The sequence below is a fragment of the Onychostoma macrolepis genome, chromosome 16 (genome assembly GCF_012432095.1).
Source record: "Onychostoma macrolepis isolate SWU-2019 chromosome 16, ASM1243209v1, whole genome shotgun sequence".
Classification (NCBI taxonomy): Eukaryota; Metazoa; Chordata; class Actinopteri; order Cypriniformes; family Cyprinidae; genus Onychostoma; species Onychostoma macrolepis.
Window position 1 is genome coordinate 6857097 of NC_081170.1, and position 24166 is coordinate 6881262.

The 24166-nt window shown below is 34.9% G+C and overlaps 2 protein-coding genes across 13 annotated transcripts in view; both read left to right on the top strand.

The window, feature by feature from the left end:
* Window positions 1–275: 275 nt before the first annotated feature.
* LOC131521650 (ly6/PLAUR domain-containing protein 8-like) lies at window positions 276–21859 on the top strand. Its single transcript, XM_058746589.1, has 10 exons — window positions 276–897; window positions 1111–1221; window positions 1353–1496; window positions 1663–1776; window positions 1899–2027; window positions 7356–7415; window positions 9279–9281; window positions 11299–11321; window positions 13405–13539; window positions 21746–21859. The coding sequence occupies exons 1-10, from the start codon at window positions 849–851 to the stop codon at window positions 21857–21859; spliced, it is 882 nt and encodes a 293-aa protein (XP_058602572.1). The 5' UTR covers window positions 276–848.
* Window positions 3172–24166, top strand: part of zfpm2a (zinc finger protein, FOG family member 2a) — a 239909-nt gene continuing 218914 nt past the window's right edge. For 10 of the 12 annotated variants that reach the window (XM_058747493.1, XM_058747491.1, XM_058747496.1 and 7 more), the window contains exons 1-2: window positions 10887–11073; window positions 11277–11321. The gene's annotated coding sequence lies outside the window, so the exon portion shown is untranslated. Of the gene's footprint in view, window positions 3394–10886; window positions 11074–11276; window positions 11322–24166 lie in introns of those variants that run through there. The other 2 variants (XM_058747492.1, XM_058747498.1) reach the window with 2 other exon arrangements.

Here is a 24166-nt window from a genome sequence, read left to right on the forward strand (position 1 = left end):
ATCAGTTATTGATTTGAAATGAAATATTTTATTCACGCGATCAGTTAAAAGCCTCCGCGAACAAACAGTTCATAGACTTCTATCCAAGAAAACGAACATGAACGCTGTAACTTATAGGCCTACATATTACGTTGTTTTAGTCGTGACTCGCGGTAAAATTTCCTTCCCTCCAGATGGCGCCATTTATCCATTTTTGTGTGATAAAAGTGACAGAAAGACTATGAATATTTACGAATAAGTGCGAGGAACTTGAATCACAAATGAACCTTCTTCTCCGACACAGCAGCAGATATCTTGATTAGCCTATCTCAAGAAATTGTGCAAAATATGAATAATCATAATCAATGATTATGTTTCTGGTACAGTGTCATTGATGTGATCTGCACTGCATCCTTGTGGGAACAATAAAGTGCTTGATTGAAAATCTTACTTTGAACTGTTTTGAAAGGCAAATTTGCCTCAGTGTGCTTCAGATCATCATTCAACATCTCAAAGCTGAATGTGCACAAAAGTTCAAATGCAGCAATCAAACTAGAGACACTTATATAATAGTCCTAGGGTGTCTTTCCTGATGTTCTGATGTTGGAGTCATGATAACCTGACATGACCAGTTCCAGCAGATATATCCATTTGGATATTCTTGTTTTTCTTCCTCTTCTTCCAAATGTGTCTAATTTGAATTGCAAAAATATTGAAGAAAAAAATCTTAGATTTGCCTTTCAGCATAATTATGCTGCTGCCTCCCCAGCTACAATTTAGACCAGATATAATTCAAAAACTACAGTCCACCTCTGGAAATCAGACACTGATTTCACCCTGTCATTTGGTTTTCTTCGGACCTTCCAGCCATGAAACTGTTCATCACTCTGGTTCTCATCACTGTTTCTTTCTCCACAGGTATGCTATGATTTAGTTGTTACCATTCAACGTTTCATGATGCTTATATATACAATGTTGTTGCTGCTGCCGTTGTTGTTATTCCATATTTATGAGCAAAACGTATGTAATTTTGTTATTTTATTTCATTTCAAATTTTAATTAAAGTTAAAAACTGATACGTGAAATGAATGTATTTTATGTGTTTTATATGACATTCTCTTTATATTTCAGTGCTCGCACTGAGATGTTACCAGTGCAAATACAAATACAGTTCATCTGAAGAATGCAAACAAAATCTAACTAAATGCCCTCTGCAGTGTGGCTCTGTCACTATATACAGCAGTAAGTAATTACATGATTATGAAAAATTCATAAGTTGACGAGTATTTTTTATTCATTTTTTTTATTATTATTTTTTTATTTTATTTTATTTTTTCACAATCTTCATAATAGTTTTTTAATTGTCTATGTAGATGGCGGTACATTATATAGCAGTAAGAAGAACTGCACAGATCCTGCCTTGTGTGTTATTGACAGCAAACATTTTGGACAAAACAAAACAGTCTTTAATCCCCAATGCTGTGACACTAATCTCTGCAACATTGAAGAAGCACCAGGTACATAGATATCTGGGAACAGACATTTTAAAATGGTTGTGTTCCATATTTTATTTTTGTAGTGTACAAATTTAATATCAATTTAATAAGTTAATCTGGGTAAAGTTTAGTCTCTGCACTGCACTAACTACTACTCTAATGTTTTCTTTCTTATCATAACGTGTAGCATTGCCACGATATTCCAATGGGATGATGTGTTACTCTTGTGACTTATTTAGTAGAGACTGCTCAAAAATTGTGACTTGTTCAGATGGTGAGAACAAGTGCTTCAGTATAAAAGGTGATTACAGTCTCCATTCAAAATGTTCTACATGAACAGACATGCTTGTTCACTATTTCTTTTTTTTTCATTTTTTTTTTTCATATATGCCATAACAATCTATTTTTTTCCCCCTTTCCCAGAAAGGATAACTGGCATAAAAACGAAAGGATGTGGGAACGAGATTATTTGTGAGAATAATTTATTAAATACTCTGGGGTCTATGGCTGGTGCTCAGACGACATGCTGTGCGGGAATTCTGTGCAACAGCGGTCAGTGCTTGAAACAGAGTCTCTTCCTGCTGCTGGTGCCGCTTCTTTCTCTCTTTTCCCTCTGAGATGTTTTCGGTTCTCTAGAATTTTATTTATTTTTTGTTTTGTGCATTATAGACATTTTTGTAGTAAATGAAGTATGTTTCTATATAATCATGAATCATAATGGTGCTACTTTTTTTTTTTTTTTTACTTTCTACTGTTTTTGGTAAAGGAAAACATTCTTAGTTAATTGAAGATCATTCTTTATTTATTTAAAACTTATGATGTATTTTATTCATGAGGGGGTGGATAGGGTACGCAATTACTTCAATTATCTATCATTTTTATTTGTTATGTCTCCACCAGCTACCTGTCCACACTGGATTTGACAAAATGACCTAAATATGAAAATCCACCAAAAAAATAAAAAATAAATAAATGATACAATTTAAACAAAGAGTGAAATAAAGCATTTTGAAACCATTGAAACTATTTCATTGAATAGCCAACCATTGAAACAGTGAGTGTCATTACATTTTTGTCCTTCATTTTTATTTATTTTTCTTTTTTTTCTTTTCCAAAATGTGACCCTGGACCACAAAACCAGTCATATAAGTAGCCAGGGTATATTTGTAGCAATAGCCAAAAATACATTGTATGGGTCAAAATGAATTTTTTTTTTTCTTTTATGCCAAAAAATCATTAGGATATTAAGTAAAAATAATGTTTCATGAATATATTTTGTAAATTTCCTACCGCTAATATATTAGAACTTAATTTTTTATTAGTAATACGCATTGCTAAGACTTCATTTGGACAACTTTAAAGGCAATTTTCTCAATGTTTTGATTTTTTTGCACCCTCAGATTCCAGATATTCAAGCACTTGTACTTTCAGATGATGTATAAATCTCAATTTCGAAAAATTGACCCTTATGGCCGGTTTTGTGGTCCAGGGTCACATATGTTAATGTACTTGGTTCTTAAGGAGAGATCATCAGGGTCAGTGAAAAGCATGCTTGAAATTAGATGTGCTCAAAACAAACACAAATCAAGGCAAATTAAGGCAAATATCAGTTCTGAACATATTACTTTCACTACACAAATTTTACAGGCTGATAGCATAAAGACTCCATTCATTACCAATCCGACCAATCAGAATCAGTATTCAAATGACGCAACGTCCTTTGCTTGGGTCTTGAGACTGAAGAAGAGGGCGCAAGCCATGCTGTCCATTCAGGCCAATCAAGTGCATCATCAAAGCTGCTTTTTGTTAAGACGACAGATGAACACAACCTTAATATTGATAAAATACCACTTAATCAAGGGTCTGACAACAAACGAGATTGAATGGCAGTGTAATATATAAATTCATCTTCACACAGGTGAGTGCAAGATGGAATGGCTCCCTGCATTCAGGTAAAAATTAGTATAATTAATGGTCGTATAATTAATCTTATGACAATGAGTGATTCGTGCAGTTGTTTTACTGCATTGACACGTGTTCTTTTGGCTATCGAAGAGATTATATGTATTTATGTATATGTATATTATATAAGCATATCACAATTTCACAAAATATAAATAAAAATTAAGCCTGCTGAATGTTTATTTATTTATTTTATTTTATTTTTGGCTCGATCAATGTTAGGCATAATTGACATATTAGCCATCTAGGGAAAAAAAAACCTCAACGGCCTTCAGTGATTAGAAACTCTAATTGAGGTAATCTCAACTGCAGACCCTCGCTTGGTGAGATTTACTGTGGGTTGTCTGAAGTAGTTTTTTGTATGACCACACGGGGGTGCTGTTTGTCAATGTAGGTTAATAAAGTAGTCAATTCCAGATGTTTTCAGCTCTCACTTATTGAAGAGTCATCCCTGCTGTGCAATTCCCTTTGAACTCTGCACGTTTTTAAAAATGCTATATTATTTTGGTGTAATTTAATGATCAGACGTGCTCAGACACGTAAACTTTATTAATAAAGTCACAATTATTTACACAATGGCAAGAAAATTAACTGGATGGGAGAAAAAAAAAAACTAAAGTCACTGATCAGTGATATATTGGGTTTACGTGAGGGGTGTCAACTTATCAAAATAGGTTTTAAAAGAAAAGGACATAAACTGATAACCTATTAAAACTATTTGTTTTATATTATTTATTTGTGGATTTATTTATTTTGTGAATTTGTTATTTTTTAATGCAAAATATGTAGTAAAAAAAAATAAAAAACAAAAAGCATCTGTAATTAGTGCAGCGCCATAGCCAAAATCACTAAAAGATATGACTAATAATGATTTCCATATTTAAAATGTGTTTGTTTAATATTCCATTCAATGCATTAAGACATAAACGCATAGTAAGTAAGACCCAGGTACAGTTTTTCTTATGCTCAGTCGGGAAATTCTTCATGTACTCTACTCATGTCATGTATCTTTAGGTTATAGCACCAAAAAGTTGCGCTGCTGCTGTTGTGCTTATTGGTTAATTTGCATTGGCAACATTGTTTTTTATTTGCAGTGATTTGACGGAGTGTATGAATAATGACTATAATGATTTATTTTGTTGTTGTTGTTGTTGGTTCCGTTGGGTCTTTTTGTTGTTGCACAGGAATATCCTCAGAGCTGTGAATTGCATCAGCCGGTTCAGGGAAAGTCTTTTCACTGTCACAGCATCTTGTGCAGCTTACTTTGTCTTTGCTGTGTTAAAAAATAGAAAACTGACATGCACGAGAGACACAAAGATGCATGTGCTGGAAAGATAAGCAAGCCTTTAGGGTTTATAAGTACCTAACCTCTCTCTGTCTCTCTCTTTATCTTTATTTTTTCTCTCACTCATTTTCTCCCTCACACACATACACACGCTGAACAATTCTGCATGCCTTAAGAGGATTTACAGGGTGATTTGAAGTGTAATCAGAGTATGAAATATTAAGAAAGCCAGGGCATCTACACTGCGCCTCTGCAGACAGGGATAAGAATTTACTTTTGCTCGTCAAGTCTGGGAGAGTTCAGAAAGTGTTGTTTGTTTATCGAAGCGCTTGCGTTCGTATAACATGATCATCAGCTGCCAGATGCGACTGACGCCTCTGCCGCTTAGAAAATTTCATATTATGACCATAGCATGCACTGTAAAAAATGATCATCGTTTTAATGGTATGCTGCGGTAAAAACCTCTTAAGCTCCCTATATTACTATATAAGGTGAAAATCTAACGGGACATTTAATGTAATTTTATTGTGAATTACTGTAATTTGTCGTCTTATATGAAAAACTGACATTCCCAGTAATACCTGTTTGACGCTAAACATTTGATGTCTTTTTTCCATTAGAGTTATTTACATTAGAGTTTTATGTAACATGTTGTTAAATAAAAAAAAAATTTCCCAGTTTTAGTTATTTTAGTCCATCAAGTTACGAAATAAAAGTTAAGTTTTTATTCTAGTTAACATTTATTTTATTTCAAGTAACAGATTTTTTTATGGTTTCAGTTTTAGATATAATAACGTTGCTGCATGACACGTGTGCACCTTCAATATATTTACCACAGCTTGTGGAAAAGCCTAATTTTACTACCATATTTTGTTTTCGGTAAAGATCTGGCAACCACAACTTTTTTTCTTTTTTTTTTCTTTGGCAGTGTCATACTACTCTTACTATTTTCATATATTTATGCTGCTGGATAGAGTAAGATATAGTGATTGAAATAATGATTTTCAGTTAATCACTATGAATAAATTTAGTATTATTAGTAGTAGTAATTAAAAGTAGTATGCAGTAAATACCGTAAATCTCAAGTCAATAGGTAACACTTTACAATAAGGTTCATTAGTTAAACATTAGTTAATGTATTAACTAACATGAACTAACCATGAGCAATACATTTGTTACTGTATTTACTAATCTTCGCTAACGTTAGTTAATAAAAATACAGATGTTCATTGTTAGTTCATGTTAGTTCACAGTGCATTACCTAATGTTAACAAGATTTTAATAATGTATTATTAAATGTTGAAATTAACATTAACAAAGATTAATAAACGCTGTATAAGTGCAGTTCATTATTAGTTCATGTTAACTAATGTAGTTAACTAATGAACCTTATTGTAAAGTGTTACCAGTCAATAATACAGTAAATCCCATAGAATCCTGGTAAACCTGACCTTTACTGATATGAAATAGCACTTTTATGGAGTAATAAAGAAAAATATATACATTTCTGCTTTTAAATCCTCCAGTACTCTAAGTGTGTTTTTGTACATACCGCCCCCCCCCCCGCCCTTACACACACACACACACACACACACACACACTTTTTTTTTTACAAAGGGAGGGACAGTTAAATATTATTTTCTGTGGCTGTTTATAAACCATTTTGCTTTCATAATCTGTTTGGTGAAAAAAAAAAAAAAAAGCTATTAGGGCGGAGTTTTATTTTATGTATCAGGAATTTATTGAATTGTTTGAAACGGGTATTATATACTGTAGCAGAATACCAGTTGCTTGGTTGGTTGAAAAATAAGTCCTGAAAAGGAAGGTGGAGCCATTTATATTTTGATAAAGCAAAGGCATTTTTCACAATAAAACAATACAATTTTGATTTCATGTTGACTTTAATTGTGGTTAACTCAGAATACTCCTTACTAGTGTGAATACATGCATGAATGCCAGCAGATGGCAATATTTATCTGTATTACAGAGGATTGAGAGGGAAAGGCTCAATCAGAACCATCCTAAATTACACAAAAGACTCAAATGACAAAAATGTCATATCTGATTTGAATGGTACAATTGCTGTTTTAGACATAACCCATTTTCCTGTGTTGTTAATACACGAGCAAATGAAAAAGAAGCTCCTATGAGCAGGTCTTTATTTGCAGAGGAAAATATACATGGTTCAATATCTTTCTAACAGCAATTTTATTTTCATCGGATCTTCATTGCTGGGTTTGTTGCATGTATTTCTGTGCCGCGGTATAGATTGAAGCATGTTTGTGCTGTAAAGTGTCACGAATGTCTCAGGGTTTGAATGTGTCACAAAGTGGCATGTCAAGCACCAGTGCAGAGACTCAGAGAATGTAAAGCTTCCAACAATGGGAGGCGGAAAATGTGAAGGGGAACAATTAAATTACGCCTTGCATGAAGTTTGCTTTTCATTTTGTGAGGCAAATTTAGTGCCATGCTTAATCATTATGCTGTCGAACACGATTTGCAAAAATATTCAAGAGCTTTGCGTGCCTCACTGCCCTTTCTGTATTGAAAAATAATGGGGCTCTATCCAATTAAAAACTGCATTTAAATCAAGAAAGTATTACATGCTCTTTAACAGTATCTCTCTGCTGAAGCTTTTCAGATGCTGACTGTATGCACAAGAAGGACTCCAGCAGACCTGTGTTTCTCTCAGGGTGTGTTATTGTGCTGAATTTTGTTTTATGATTGAGAACCAAGCTATGGGGATCTTTATAATGAAATATATTACTTCAGGACCTAGATTTTACTTATGTTTACATAAATCCCTTTAAAATCATTTTTATGAACTGCATAGGCTGAAAGAAATTTGCAAAATTAATAACATAGCATGGGTTAAATACAAGAATGTATTATTTTTCATCTAGATTTCTTTTGAATTTCATTGATTCGCTACACATGGTTGCAATGGAACCCCTTTCTTTATGTGGTCTGGGTAATATATGTATTTTTTTATTTAATTAACCTGCATAGTTTTATTCATGGTTTTCGAGAATTATGAAATGCCACACAACCTGTTCATGCAGCTTTTACAGTGACAGATGAAATTGCTTCAAAATACAGTAGAGTTTGATTGGATGCACAGCCTTTGACGTCAACAACATCAAATATTATGGGAAGAAATGGGAAGCATTTTTCTCTTCCTTTTTAAACATTTGCAATATAACATATATGGTTAATTGCATTTTAGCATTTGTTTTCCAGAACAGACCTATACATTATGACCCACCAGTGCTCTGGACTTTATTCAGCACATTTAGCATAATGCTATGTTGATTATAATATGCAGAAAATAATATGCACACAAACTCATGCATGTTACATTTCAGGATTGTTCATTTATATCATCTTGGATATGCATTGCAATTTTATATGGCATGCTTCAATTTTTCATGGTTGCACACCTGGCACAATATTGAATTCACGATGCTCACAATGTTGTGAAGTGCATTAAATTGATTGCATTCATTGCATTTCCTTTAATTGATTTGCTCGCTAACAGAATCTACCTACTATTTGTACTTTTTTTTTTTTTATTCACACCCTGCAAGTGCATTGCATGCAGAGAGTATAATATTGTGAATATTTGAAATGACATGTTTACTGGTGCAAACCACCAAGCTAAGTTCCCTGTAATTCTAAATTGCTTGGCTAATAACTATGAGTTCTTATTATGTTTCTTCTCAGGAAGGCAGTATTTAGAGTTTTTGCATTGAATTTGTTGCTTGTTTGTTTAGTGATTTTGTCTTGAAATGTATTTGAAGAATGTGGGGTGATTGTAAATCATAATACACATGCTTTTGGATTCCACCAGTTACAGTACGTCCTGTGAACCTTCTGAATCCGCTGCTCGTCGGTGTAATTAAAAGATTTGCAAACACGTGTCAGCCGATAATCGCACACAAACTGCTTTCTGCCGTCCCCAGCTGCATTACGTTCCAGAAATCATTTACTGCAGCAATCTGATGTTTATTTCGAATGAATAAATCTACTTAGCACTGAAGGCATTAATTGATATTTTAATGCTATTCTTATAATTGAAGTTGAAGAAATCCAAGAACAAAAGACAGAGTGTATACAAATACTGATCACTGTAATGCACACATTTATTTCTATTATTGTCTCTGGTGAAATGAGCATCCCTAGTTGCGTCTGGATGCTGAACGGCTAGATGGCATCATTGAGCAACTGAATAAGCTCTTTCACTCTCTCTCTGTGCAAGTAATTTGAATTGTGCCGTTTTGCTTCAACCGAGATCTGTACATTTTATCCGCAAAGACAGATATTTGCTGGACCCTTGTGACATCCTCGCTTACAGATGCATTTCTGAAATACTTTAAATGGCAATGTTATAAAAGTAGAAGAGGATTGTGGGTCAATGGTCTTGTGAAATCAGAGAGCAGCGCAATAACATCCTGTTTAGAACAGAAAGGCTGATATTTGCTCTTATCGGCCACGAATCAAAGAGGACATTTTCCGTGTCTCAAGTTCTTCGTGATGTTAATATTCTCCTTTCACAGGAGGTAAAACATAACCTGGGCCAGCTCTTCCCCAAATGTCACTGAGTTCAAGAAAAAGGATAAAAGCTGGAAGAGCTATTCTACGCTGGGAACAAGAGTTCTCATGCATTCAGTTTTACAAAAAATCTGCATTTTGATTTCATGAGTCAGTTATTTATATATTTTTTGTAAGGTAAACATGCTCAAATGTATCTGAATTAAACATTAGGTGGATCCAAACGTATGAAACCACAAGTCAAAATGCTTTTATTTTGCATTTTAATGTATTATTTTAATTTAATGCAAAAAAAAGAAATCCATACAAATTATATTATATGCATAGCCATTTTAAGTAGCAGATGAGTGAATGTAGTTAGACACTTAAACCATAATTAAAAATGCCACTGCATTAACAAAATGTCAAACCAAGTGGCATTTATTTGCAAATATTGCACAAGCTCTTCAGTCGACACTGATTATGAAATGCAATAAATTTAGTGCATTTTTAAGTGTATGTTATGTGTCAATTGTACATCCCTTTTTGTGTTTTCTTGGGTTGGCAATGCCTTATGCAAAACCCAATGATCCATGTTATTCCGTCATGTTGTGCTTCAGTGGAAGCAACAAAGTCTGACCTTTTGTTCACATGGTCAGTGACACTAATTTGCTTGCATTTCATTAGTGACCTAGAAATCGTTCTTCATTTTACCCTATAGTGTTTCTTTGTTTTAAATGATTCAGTCTTTCTGCTTATTTCCAAGTTTAAAGGAATAGTACACCCACAAAAAAAGAAAAAAAACCCCTGAAAATTACATCACTTGCTCACCAGTGGATCCTCTGCAGTGAATGGGTGCCGTCAGAATGAGAGAATCTACACAAATCAAGTCCATTAATTAACATCTTGTGAAGTGAAAACCTGCATGTTTATAATTAGCCAATAAATCTTAGCGTTTTTTTATTTCTAAAGTACGAGTCCTCTATCCATAATATTGCTTTCACAAGTGAAAAAGTCACTCCATCTGAATCAGGAGAGAAATATGCACCGATCAAGCATAGTTTACAAGTGAAAACAGTCTGAAATAGTTCTAAACCAAGTAAATGTTGGTGGATTTTGATGTGAGCGGACAACAGTAGATGGACTTTTTCACTGAAGGAACCCTTATTATGGATTATGGACTGATATTTTGGCTAGAAGCAATGGTTTAAAGTTAAAACACCTTAATGATGGACTTGTTTGTTACCAGAGCGCAGCTTTTCACTGTTCCAGATTTTAATTGATGGACTGGACTGATGTGAATTACTAGTGGATTATTGTGATGTTTTTATCAGCTGTTTGGACTCTCATTTTGACGGCACCCATTCACTGCAGAGGATCCATTAGTGAGCAAGTGATGTAATTCTAAATTTCTCCAAATCTGTTCCCAAGAAGAAACAAACTAGGCAAGCAAAATTTCATTTTTGGGTGGTCTATTCCTTTAAATGGGAAAACAAAAAATGTGATCTCATATATTTTGACCCCACTGTAGGCTATATAATATCTTATATGACACTGAAAACGTAATTTCACTGTCACAATGATCTGAAATGTTTATTATCTCTATTCCCTATAAGTCTTAAGAACTCACAGGCATCATGGCAGCCAGCCGTTATCAGAGAGAACAATTACAGCCTCATCCGCTCTGACTATCAGCGCTGATGATCTGCACAGATTCACATGACAGCTAAATAAATATGTAAAGGTGCTGTTCTGGAGATCCTGCAGATACTTACAAGCTCTCTGAGGAAAACTACAGCGCCAGAGGAGATGATAATGATTGTGAGAACACACACTAAATTAATCTCTCCTTTATCGCTCCATCTTCAAGCTGATAAATGTGTTACGAGCGTGTGATTTTGTGTGCCATTGTTTTGATAGCAAAAAAATTGCTACCAGGTTAGATGATATCTTTTAATATACACACACTGAAAAATAGGCAATTATTTGCAGTAATTAATTTAGCATTTTTTTTTTCATTTCAGTTCTTTTTGTGTTCCATGGAAGAAGGAAAGGTGAAAGCCATGAAGGTGAGTAAATAATGACGAAATATATCATTTTTGGGTGAACTGTTCCTTTAATAGTTCAAAAAACATGAATATATGCTTCCCAATATCAGCTTTACCAAAAATACTACAGTACAGCCAAAGCAAAGACCTCAAAATCAGAGGTTTCTCTATGAAGTGTCATAAAGCATGCAGACACGTCTAGTAAGCTCTAATGCTTTGGGTTGATGCCTGCTCCCCGTTTCCCAGCATGCTTTGAAACGTGTAAGACCCTTCTCAATCACTTTTCAGCGTCGATATTGGCTGTGCTTTGGCAACACAATAAGGGAGCGAGACGGTCATGGGAGGGATCAGCTTTATTCCACCCAAATAAAAGCAATGGAAACAAAGCATCATTGCTATATTTAACCAAATCTGCAGCTTACTGCAACAAGCACATGATAATGATATCCTCTTAACAAGCGTCGGCACTGAATGACAGCCAATGGCGCTGCGGCAGCCAGCACAAGATGGTGTAAGAAAACGACTTCAACTGCAGCGATGCATCCCAGAGCTATGGGAATGTACAAATACTGAATATTAACTGTTAGAGTTATGGTGCTGTTCGTACAGTTATTTACATTTAGACAACAAGTAATCATCTGTTTAAAAGAAAAGCACATGTCAGTCTTACATACACTCAGAAAAATGAGCCTGCTATGTACTGCTATGCTCCTTTTAGGGATAGAATATATATATATAAAATATATTTTATTTCTGAGGTTACTGCCTCAGTGACAATTTTTACTATTTTATTTATTTTATTATTTTAGATGTTATTTATTTACCAGTATTTATAAATATTTAGAGGTTTTATTTGTATACTTTTCTGTTTTCAATTAAATTTGATTTAGTTTAATTATGTGCTTTTTATTATTTTTATTAGTTTTTATTTCTAAATCACTATAATATTTTTTTTTCAGTTTCAGACATTTTAGTACTTCAACCTAAACTTATTTCAGTTACACAATTATTATTATTTTTTTTAAAGTGAGTGAAAAAAAAAAATCAAAAAGATGTAAAAAAAAATAAATAAATAATAATAATAATAATAATTTTTACAGAAACAGAAATGCATATAAAAATGTATCTAAAAACAAATGGACTATACCCAATATTTGTGTGTCTGGATGTAATGCTTCATAACATCCTTAGCTTAGTAACAAAGAAACATGCTAATTAAAAAAATATTGTAAGTAAAAATTTTTGTGCATTTCTTCTGAGGAGATTTATTTAAATGGAATTCACAATTCTAATGGTGTTTTAATGTTTTTTTTTAGGATGCAGTGACGCGTGAAGCCAACCTTGTTTGTTTACAATACCTTTCAAAAATTTGAAGTTTTTTATTTTATTTAGAAATTAAAATTTTTATTCATTAAATTGATCAAAAGTCACAGTAAAGATATCTATAATGTTACAAAAGATTCCTATTTTAAGTTAATGCTGTTCTTTTGAATTTTCTATTCATCATATAATCCTGAGAAAATGTATCACTGCCAACCAAAAAAACAAATAGCAAATTAGCACCACAACAGTTTTAAACATTGATAATAGCAAGAAATGTTTCTTGAGCAGCAAATTGGCATATTATAGTGATTTCTGAAGGATCGTGTGACACTGAAGACTGGAGTAATGATGCTTTCAGCTTTGTATCACAGGAATAAATCACATTTAAAAATGTACTAAAATAGAATTTAAAACCATTTCACAGTATTACGTTTTTACTGTATTTTTGACAAATGTAATTGCAGCCTCGGTGAGCTTAATAGACTTCTTTTTAAAAACTTTTGGACTGTAGTTTACGTACATGTAATCAGTACTTAGGCAGGAAGTCTTCACTTCTGCGACTGCCATAACAAACTTCCAACAAACTTTTGTTAAACATTACCTGAGTCCCATTTCTCCATCTCTAAAAATAGACTCGTCTTTCATAAGTGTCTTTTTGTTGTTCTGCCAAATCTTAATTAGCGATTAGTCAGAATTATTCTCAAACTCCCTGATTCTTGTGCAGAGTTGTAGATAGTGTGGTGTTTTAATTAAGCAGAGGTCAGATGTCTTAACTCGGCAGGAGATGTGCGGAGTGACGCCACGGTTGGCGGGAACGCGCTCCAGGAAGGGTGTGACTTCACTGTCCCACATCAGTGCCCAGAATCTGCATCTGTTATTCCAAAGAGTGCTTGGGAAGGAAAAGAAGAATGAGATGGTGAGCAGAGAGAATAAAAAACAGGAAAGCTGGTAGCTGGTAGCTAACGTGTTGAAAAACAGCTTGGTTTATGGTGGTTAATGCTGGTCTAGTTGGTTGAAAATAGGCTTGTCCAGTGTTATTTTATATTTTTCAATACTATTATATTTATAATATTTTGAATTCAATTTTATTTTTATATTTTTAGTTTTAACTTTAATTTAACCTTTAGTAATTTTATGTGCTTTTTTTATTATTAATTTTGTATTTATTTTTATTTCAGTTTTAGTTTTAGTCATTTTAGTGCTTCATCTTATTTTAGTTGTCGTCTTATTTTAGTTATGCGTTTTTTTTTTTGTAAGCTAAAATTATTATATATTTATATATTATTTGATAGAGAAGGCAGGCCTTTTCTGTTTGGAGAATCCAAACTGAAATTTCAGCATGACACTTCAGTTTTTAGCTGTGAAAGAGTACAAGGTTAGATGTAAGTTGCTATATAATTAATATCTGACAACTGTTTTGCAATAAAAATGTTAAACGGGTAACGGTAATATCCAGTGATGCAAACATCTTTTTGTCAAATTTCACTGTTATGAATTGAAAATACTGTTTGGCTGTCATTTAATTGGAATGTGATGAGACGACAAGCATTTTTCCGTTTTGCATTTTCAACATATTGCAGTCCAAAAAAATGACTGAATCTGTGCACATAAAATAAAAATATGATTTGGAACCAGTACAAATTGATTAAAGTAATTTCTTGTTCTTTTAGCCTTCTGTTATTTTCTTTATTCCCCTGAATCTATTTAAAATCCTTTACTTATTTAATTTATTTAAATTAAAAGGTTATATAGCTTAGTTTTAGCTAACACTAACAACACTAGAAAAGCATATCATGCTGTTGAACAGCAAAAAAAAAAAAAAAAATCTGCTGGTTAAGCTAGTTGAGAAGCCCGGTTGGATGCACACTGTAGCATCTCATGTCATGGACTAGCATCCAAATTCATGCTAATAATTAGAAAGTAAAGAAGCTACTACATTTCTGTGCAGAATCAATCCGCATTTTGGCTAATATATTTTCAAACTTAAGGTCTGTTGATAATAAAATTGCTTGCTTTCATATCATAGCAGGTCATTAGGATAATGACATTTTACTCAGGATTGGATTTACATGAATGATTTGAGTCCATCAGCAACTCTGATGAACAAAGTTTTCTTTCTTCGATGTGCAATAAGGCTCATACGTCTGTAGCACCTGCTCTCCTCAAACTGTCTGGAAAGAATGAACTTCAAATTCACATTCACTTATATACCGTAGGCTACCATCAATGTCACAGATTCCCTCTCTGCTGTGCACGATCGTAATCGCAAAATCTCCCTCTACGAATTTAAACTAGTCCCCCCGGATGTTGAAAGACAAGACCGGTCTGATATTAAACCGGCTGGCAGGCCTCAACGCTGACTGACACCGTCCCAACGATAGCGAAATCTAGCAGGTGCGTTCACGTGCTCTCCTCTGATCTGTACACCGACCCACTTGTCTTCTTAGTGTACTCTGTAATAAGCTGCTTCAAAGATCACTATGTATGCTAGCGACCGATAAGATCTGCAGTATGGAGTTCTCCTTTCCTTTCACGACGCCGTCTGTCTCGCGCTCGTGCTCTTCTACTCTGTCTCTCTCCCTCTCTCACTCTTTTGGTTTTCTTAAGAAAATGTCAGTCTAATCATATCTTAATGCTTTGATAACGGGTTCTTTTTTCCATGGGAGAAGAACAGATATTCTAGTGTCTTAAAGGCCGAGGATGGGAATGGAAATGAAAGAAAACACCCTTGAAATTCAATTTTTCTCCAAGCGCGTGGGTGTAGGCGCCGCGGCGTTTGACCTTATGAACAATTACTTAATTGTTTCGTTTAAAGACGTTGAAAGATCATACAAACACGTGATAAACAGAACAAATGTGCTGTGAAGTGTAAATGTGACATTGTCGTGTACTTTTGTTGTTGAAGTCTCTTCCTGCAGACGTGTAAAGGAAAACAAACTGGCATGTCATAACCGCATGATTCAATTAATGTGATATTTCATTTATGCCAGCATCAGAGGACGTTCATTGTGATTGATGGCTGCTTATCGGCCGCAGTGAATAGATACAGTTAAATTGATTGTTTTTGGGAGGAACTGTGTAAAACGCCATTATAGGTACATAAAGACAAAGTATAGAAATTGTTCTCTCCTTTATCTTCATAATCCCGAGAGCACCGTCGCTTCATATACTTCCCACAATGCCCATATAGGCTCTTTGTAGTTAAACTTAGTGCAGTGTTGTATTTGGCCAAGTTTAAATGAGCTAGAATGTAAAATGTGAGTGGTGATTGCCCGTGCACAGTTCCACTGCTGCTGTGATAGGCAATGCTATTTTAATTTTCATTGTAAATTTATTTTATTATGTATTTTATAACATGTTTTTATATTTCTGTTGAGCTTTATTTTCTATTTAGTTTTATCCTTCAGTTAATTTCTTTTTAAAACATTTCTTTTTTATTTATTTAATTTCAGTTACATGCCAAGTTAGTTTTTTTTTTTTTTTTGAGACTTTCATGTAATATTTATATTTTATTTTTATTTCAGTTAACAAAAATGATTTTTAGTTTTAGTTTTTGTTAACAATAACACTGGTGACAGATTGTCAGACCATTGCAATGAGGTTTCTAAGATGTTCTGAGTGGTTTGTATATTATGTTTCATTAGAACAGATTTTGAGAAATTTAGCATTACATTACTTGCTCACAAATGTATCCTCTGCAGCGAATGGGTGCCGTCAGAATGAGAGTCCATCCCATGTTGTCCAGTCACATAAAAATCCTCCAACATATTTGTTTAGAACTGTTTTGCAGTGTTTTAACTTGCTTGATCTGTGAATATTTCTCTTCTGATTCAAGACGACTTTTTAACTGGAGAAAGCAATATTATGAATAGAGGAGTCACACTTTTAACCAAAAGCAATGTTTTGAAGTGATGATGATGGATTTGTTTATTACAAACACGCAGCTTTTCACTTCACAAGACATTAAGTGATGGACTGGAGTGGTGTGGATTTCTTGTGAATATTTTTGATGTTTTTATCAGCTGTTTGTACTCTTATTCTGACGGCACCCATTCACTGCAGAGGGATCCATTGGTGAGCAAGTGCTGTAGTGCTACATTTCGCCAAATCTGTTCTGATGAAGAAACAAACTCATCTACATCTTGGATGGCCTGAGGGTGAGTAAAATTTCAGTGAATTTGAATTTTTTGGGTGAACCATTCCTTTAAGTACAATTTGTTACAAACTAACAGTTATTAGTGTGAACTTTGCGACCCCATTTATGGGCGCTGGCACAATTCTACCCTGGTGAATAAAGTGGGGTGGATATTTATGGTATTTGCTCCATTAGGTGTGACAGACATGTCCCTGTCATATGGCTCCACGGTGCCTTGAGTTCATGTCAGGATACTGATTGTGCTCTTGTTGTTACAGTAAAACCCCGTAGGCTGCCGGCCTGCACCTCTCACACTGCTTTACTGTGTCCCAATCCAGAAACAGCGCTGCACATTGGTTAATATTACAGTTATGTCAAATCTCCTCATTACTGCCCCAAAGTTTCTGTATAGCATTTCACTGAATCCTGTCTGCACGCTCTCCCCGGTGAGTGTCAGACGCACACACCTCCATCGTTAAAGAGGGTGATGGTGATGGCGGATGACAGCAGCCTCTGTGCATCTCCAGCCGCAACTGCCCATCATCTTGAGTGACAGCTGAGAAAAGGACAAAAAAAATAAAACTCCTCCCAAAGGTCTGGCAGCTGCATGTGCACCTGCAATCTCAAGACAGAGGCCTGTACCTACAGAAGCACTTGTTGGCTTTAAACTGGGCCAAACAAAGCACTGCGTCTATACAGATATGAGGTTTGCCGAATGTAGTGCTTGCTATTTTTCTGCTTAAGCTTAGCTTTTGAATCTTTTTGAACCCTAAATATTCAACTTCACAACATAACTCCTGCCTCACTTGAGCTGCATGAGGATGAATGATACCTTTAATTGTCTATCTTGTTGATGAGAAGTGATTTGAGTTCTATTTATTTATTTGCTAGGAAGATGCTAAAAGTGGCACACGAGTGACAAAAATCCCATCTACATTGACGGAAGGTATATTTCAAGACTTGCTGGTGAACTCCTTTGGCTTGGGCCAGTAAGCAACAACCACACCAAACAAAATTTCAATATCATTATGAAGATAGCAGCAAATAGCAAACAATAGTGCGCTTGACTGTGCAAAACATTTTGCCACATTAGAGTGCTGCTGCCTGATTTTTTAAATACATCGCAAAATGTAACTGTTATCATCCAGCTCTTTATATAGGGTTGGATATATTATTAGTATATCCAACTTCATCCACATAGCTCAACTCCATTGCATATCTCAACTGCTATTCACTGTATTGTCACTGTATTATCATCCAGCTCTAATCTGCTAAGTGTGACTATATGGCATGGAGATTAAGATATTATAAACATTAACATCATGATTTTCTGTAAAGCTGATTGGAAACAATGTGTATTGTGAAAAGTGCTAAATTTGACTTGACGTGACTAGTAGGTACATGCCAGGGAGTTATAAAAAAATAGTGATAAAAAGTTTTTGAGAGAAGAATCTTATGTTCACCAATATAATACAGTAAAAACAAAACCTATCATTTAAAAAAAATATATATTTTGTACATGATGGCAAAGCTGAATTTTCAGCATAATTACTCCAGTCTTCAGTGTCACATGATCCAGAAATAATTCTAATATGCTGATACATTTGTTATTTGTTATATTATGTCAGTGTTGAGAAGTGCATTGAAAAGCGCTTATATATATAAAAAAAAAAAAAATTATATTAATATTTTTATTCAGCAAGGAAACCCTAAACTGATCAAAAGTGACATTTATTTTATTACAAAATAATTATATTTAAAAAATGTTGTTCAATGAACTTTCTATTCATCAATCAATCCTGAAAAAAAGCATTGCGGTTTCTCTACAAAACTATTAAGCATTTTCTGCACTGACAATAAGAAGAACCATTAATACTTTAGCACCAATAATAAGCTGCAAAACAGCATATTAGAATGATTTCTGATCATGTGACACTGAAGACTGAAAATACAGATTTGCATTTAAAAAAAATAGAAAAGTTATTTTTAATAATATTATAAAAGTAGTAATATTGCATAATTGTGTACTGTTTTTACTGTATTGAATGGATGAGCATAAGACACTTATTTCAAAAACATTGATATTTATTCAGTGTCACATGATTCTTCTGAAATCATTCTAATATGCTGATTTGCTGCTCAAGTAATGTTCCCTATAATCAATGTTGAAAACAGTTGTGCTGCTTAATAGTTTTGTGCAAACTGATTCTTTCTTTCAGGATTCTTTGATGAATAGAAGTCTTTTTTTTCTGATTTTTGTGGTGTGTTGCTCTACTCGCATCTCTTCTAAACAGGCACGTTGCTGTAAGGTTTCACACATGTGATTAGAGCAGTGCTCTGAGGACTCCAGCTTACAGCTTCTTCCAGTGCCTTGTTTTCCGCTCTTAATTTTACTTGCATAATACCAAATTGCTTGGGAGGATGCTGTCGGCTTCATCTTTTAATGAGTCGGTTTTCATGGTCTGTAGAAAGCACAGTACGCGGCGGATTTTGGTCGTCTTTTGTGAAACGCAGCTAGCCGTGGTATTGTGTAACTATGTGTCGGCATCCACTTTGATTTGGGCTAATGGAACCCCACCAAGATATACAATTAGAGGGTTGGATGTGTTGGGATCTAATTCCATCTCATCTCAAAGAGCCATGCGCATACTGTGAGAGAAAATGGACACAACAGCACACCAAAGAAGCCAAATAAAGCCGTTATTAGTTGATCACAAACCCAGAACAGATTCAGAATCAACACTTCCTGGCTCATTGACCGCCTTGACAAACTATTTACAAAATAAAACCTCATACGCAAATGAATTCCTCTGTTTGATCGGGAAAAGAGAAAATGGGACTGCTTTCTGCATTTCCTTTGTTCTGTAGTTTGTAAACCGCTTGGATGGAGTTGAGAGGAAAACAACAAAAACTGCTACTTCATGCTGGCTCATAAAGAATTTATCATGCACATTACAGATTCAGGTCAGCTCGGTTTTAATTCATCCGTGCATTAATATATACAAATGTGCAGTGTTTTTGAGAGGGGTGCAACATAATTTGTCTTCATTACATCAATATGTGTTCTGACATACAGTATATGGAAGCAGGTAACAGCTCTTGATGGCATCTATCAATCAGGGCTGAATAAAATGATGAATTAGCTACCTTTCTGTTCATGTATATAGAATTGGAATATGAATTAGAATGACAGTAAGAGGGTTTTGCTGAATAATAATAATGCATATTGTTCTTTAGATATATAGATGTGTTTATTTATATAAATTTATAATATATATATATATATATATAATCTCTCTCTATATAAATATACATTTATTAATTCTAATATTAATCCTATTCCCTTGAATTCAAATTATGCATCCAGTTTGCTGCTGTTTTCCAAATTCATGATTCTCAATTCCGTTCTTGCAATCAACCCTGCTGTCAGTGTCGTTATATGATGGCCAGGGGTCAAAGGAATGCCTGAAATATTTCTGAGATTGGACAGTGTGTTATTTTTAGAGTTGTGGAATGAGAGGGGAAAAAGTTGAGAGCTTTACAAGTAGGTCAGCTGCAGCATTGCTTCATATCGCTTTCAGTATTATTACCGTCCTGCAGCCCAACTTTTAATCCAGCTTGAGCTGCACCAATTGCACTTTCACGGACATCTTTTATTGTAGTCGAAACTGCTTACAGAATCAAAACTGAGCTTCGGCAAATACCTGAAAGACTTTCAGAAGGGAACGATGGCCAACGGGTTAGATTTGTTGTGCAGATTTGGTCATCAGAGTTGAGCGACATTATTTTTTAAAGTAACATATTATATTACAGTATCATTGCTTATTGTCAATTGGTTTAGTTTGTTCTAGAACTGTATAGTATTGCTAATAACCTTCACCTTCAGTGTGCACAAACAACTGTCTTGTCTGGTCAGGACACAGTGTAAAGTTGTGGTCACATTTGCCATTGCTCTGTGAAATTTCAATAGGAATCCACGCTTTTGGGAGTTCTGCATGAGGGTGGAAGATTGCATCTTGTTGATTATGCACACAGATTTCGCTCGTGTTAAATGTGTTCATGGGAATTCACCACACTGACCAACACAAAGCTGCTTGGTTTGAAAGTGATTACTGTGTGGGCTGCGCTTCATACATCGCTGCACTATTGACAATAGATTGTCTGGAGATTGACAATGATTAGTCTGAAAAAAAGTCATGAGTTTTTCTTGAATGTTTTAGGCTACATCTTTGAGAGAGAGCCTGTTTCAAAATTAAAAAGAAGAAAAATTAACGTTTTACCTCACAATCTCAGAATTGCGAGATATAAACCCCAATTTGCAAGATCTAACTTTCAATTAAGTCACAATATTGAGATATAATCTCAGAATTGCAAGATATAGACTTGTAATTCTAAGAAAATTTTCAAAATTGCGAGAGAATTCTGATTTGTTTTTTATTATTGCAATTGTGAGTATATATCTCACAGTTCTGACTTTTCCTCTCAGAATTCTGAATTCTGCATTGATAACTCAGTTTTGATTTTGTCTTGCAATTCTGAGTCTGAATTGTGAGATTAAAATGTACCAATTACCTTTTATTGTTTTTAATTCCATGGTGGAAATTTGCTTCCATAATAACTTGAGTATTTTGGGTGTAATATAAAAACAGATGCACGGTACTTTTATTTTTTACGCCCAAAAACCATACCCACTGTTTTCCAGGGCCAAAAAAGCTATATCAGTTGCAATACTGCATGAGATCGATGATGTTTTGATTCGTTGATGTTTTAGACCCTAAAGCCCGAGACACACTGCATGATTTTCGGCTGTCCCAGACAAAGATTGTCATCGTGATTCGATTTCTGATTCGCCACGGTTGTCTGATGATACCAATCTTTCGTCTGGGACAGCCGAAAATCGTGCAGTGTGTCTCGGGCTTAAAATGTCTCGCTTTTATTTATTTAGTTTCAGTTAGCGGTGTGAAACTGTCTGGTGTTACGTGTTCAGACTGAATCGGGTCCTCAGGAAGCGTTTGAGCTGTGGCGTCTCTCTGAGAGCAGAAACACACCAGGTGTCCATGCAATTAGCTGCTGTGAGATTGATGAGATCTGGCTGGGCTGATGGAATCACTCTTATTACATTACATCTGGACCAATGTCCATTTATTTATGAAGCACCGGAGGAGCAGGTGACTGCGCCGTGATGGAAATGATGAGGTTTATGGTAGCGTGGCCCTCGTTTGAACTGTGACAGGTAAACAAACTAATTGATTTCAGAGGCCCCACGGAAACAGGAGCTGCCACATTTCCCATTTTCTGTTTGCCGAACAGACGAAGCTGTCATCCGCAGCGGCGAGAACACGTCAAACGCGGAGCCGGTAATTTGTGCTGATGAATGACAAGCCGAGACTCTTGTTAGGTAGACGGCACGCTCATTAGAAAACACATTTTCAGATGTCAGCGTGCTCCTGTCTTCCATTTTCCTCCGTTCTTTGGATGGAGGAAAGGACGAAATAAACGCTGCTTGAATATTGCGGTGTCATAGAATCAAGCAGAAGGAACTCAAACCTCAATTGACACGTCTGGTGTATCCGAGCGTGTTTTGAACGCTGACAGCCATCTGCGAGGGGTTCCTTTCACTCCTGCTAATGAGCGCCGTGTCACCGCGGCCCGATCTCCTCTGGACCATCCCGGGAGACGCGTTACAGCTGTCGGGCCCCTCGGCTCGATCCTGCAGCTCGCAGCGAAGAGCCTCAAACGACATCGACTTTCGCCGCCAGAGAAAACACAAAGCCTCAGCTGACTCGCTTTCATGAGCGTGTTTGTGCACATGAAGGATTTGTTAGAATGAGTTGAAATGTAAACTAGCGTGTGAACTCTGCTTCTGTACCTGCTGTTGGTGCGTTTAAGTTCTGCAAGTAATGCAGTTGAGTCTTGAGACAAGATCGAGTTGAATTAGTATTCAGTTGTTTGTGTGTCACTGAAGTCACATAATTTTGTCAGAATGTCGTTGGTTTAAATGTAGGCTATACTCTAAATTGATTGACCAGCAAGAACTGCAAGGAATTGTGGGGGAGACCGGGGCTAGTTGTCACTCAGTGTAGAGTTAGTCGCTATCCCTGTTGAAAAATCCAGCCTATGCTGGTTAGGTATGTTTTGAAGCATGGCTGCTGGTCTGAGCTGGTTTAAGCTGGTCAAGTGCTGGTCATGTGCAGGACCAGCACATGACCAGCTTAAACCAGCTCAAACCTGCAGCCATGCTTCAACACATACCCAACCAGCATATGCTGTTTTTTTTAAGTTCAAAATTGTTTAAGATTTTGAATCAGAAATCCAATACACAAATGCTTGCTTTTGTCTCAGTGATTTGTATATTGGTTCACAAATCTCTTAAAAGACAATTCAGTCCTTCAAACTAAAATTGCAATATCATATTTTTGTAATAGCTACCTGATTCTCAGTACCGTTTTCCCAAGACAGAGATGTCAGTTGTCACGTGCTTATGTAAATTTGCACAATTTATTTCAATATTTTTGGGCAAAAAGATTTATATTTTTATATGTAGGGTTTTTTTCTTCTTCTTGTGTTTTGATTCTTGACTAATTGTACAATATAATAATACACACACACACACATACATATATATATATATATATATATATATATATATATATATATATATATAATACAATACCGAAAATACCGGACATGGTGCATTCCACGGACGAGAATCCATGAAAGACATTATTAGACCGTTTTCCAAGGCTGCATTATATATTAAATCCATTTAAAAATTGTAATAAAGCATAATGCTATTATGACACAAAAGCTACAATTCAATTTAATAAATATATACGTTGCAGGTTTAATAAATGCGCTTTAATTATGCACGTGCATGTAAGAGTGGCTCTGTCGTAAAGAAATGGCCAAATATTAAAGATTAAGTGGACATTTGAATTAAATTGTGTTTAGTCAATATTAATTAAGGATTAGATTATACAGTAAACTGTAAAAACAATCCTCAGGCAGTTGGTGACCCTGCAGTCATTTGATATAATGCGTTATGTACAATAACTCTTTTTTTCTTTCTTTTTGTTCAGTAAAGCCATATGATTACTTGCTTTTGATACTTTATTTGAACTAATTATTATTATTATTACCTCATTGCTATTATATATGTATAAGTATTTTTAAACGCTATTGTTCGCTTAGGTCTATTTGTATTACCACAGAAAAAAAAAAGATTATTATCTGATTACTTGATTAATCGTCAGAATAATCGACCGATTACTTGATTAACAAACAATCATTAGTAATCGTTATACGTATATACATATATATATATATATATATATATAGAGAGAGAGAGAGAGAGAGAGAGACTGTTTGTTTTAAAAGAATCGAATACCAAGAACAAACAAGAAATGAA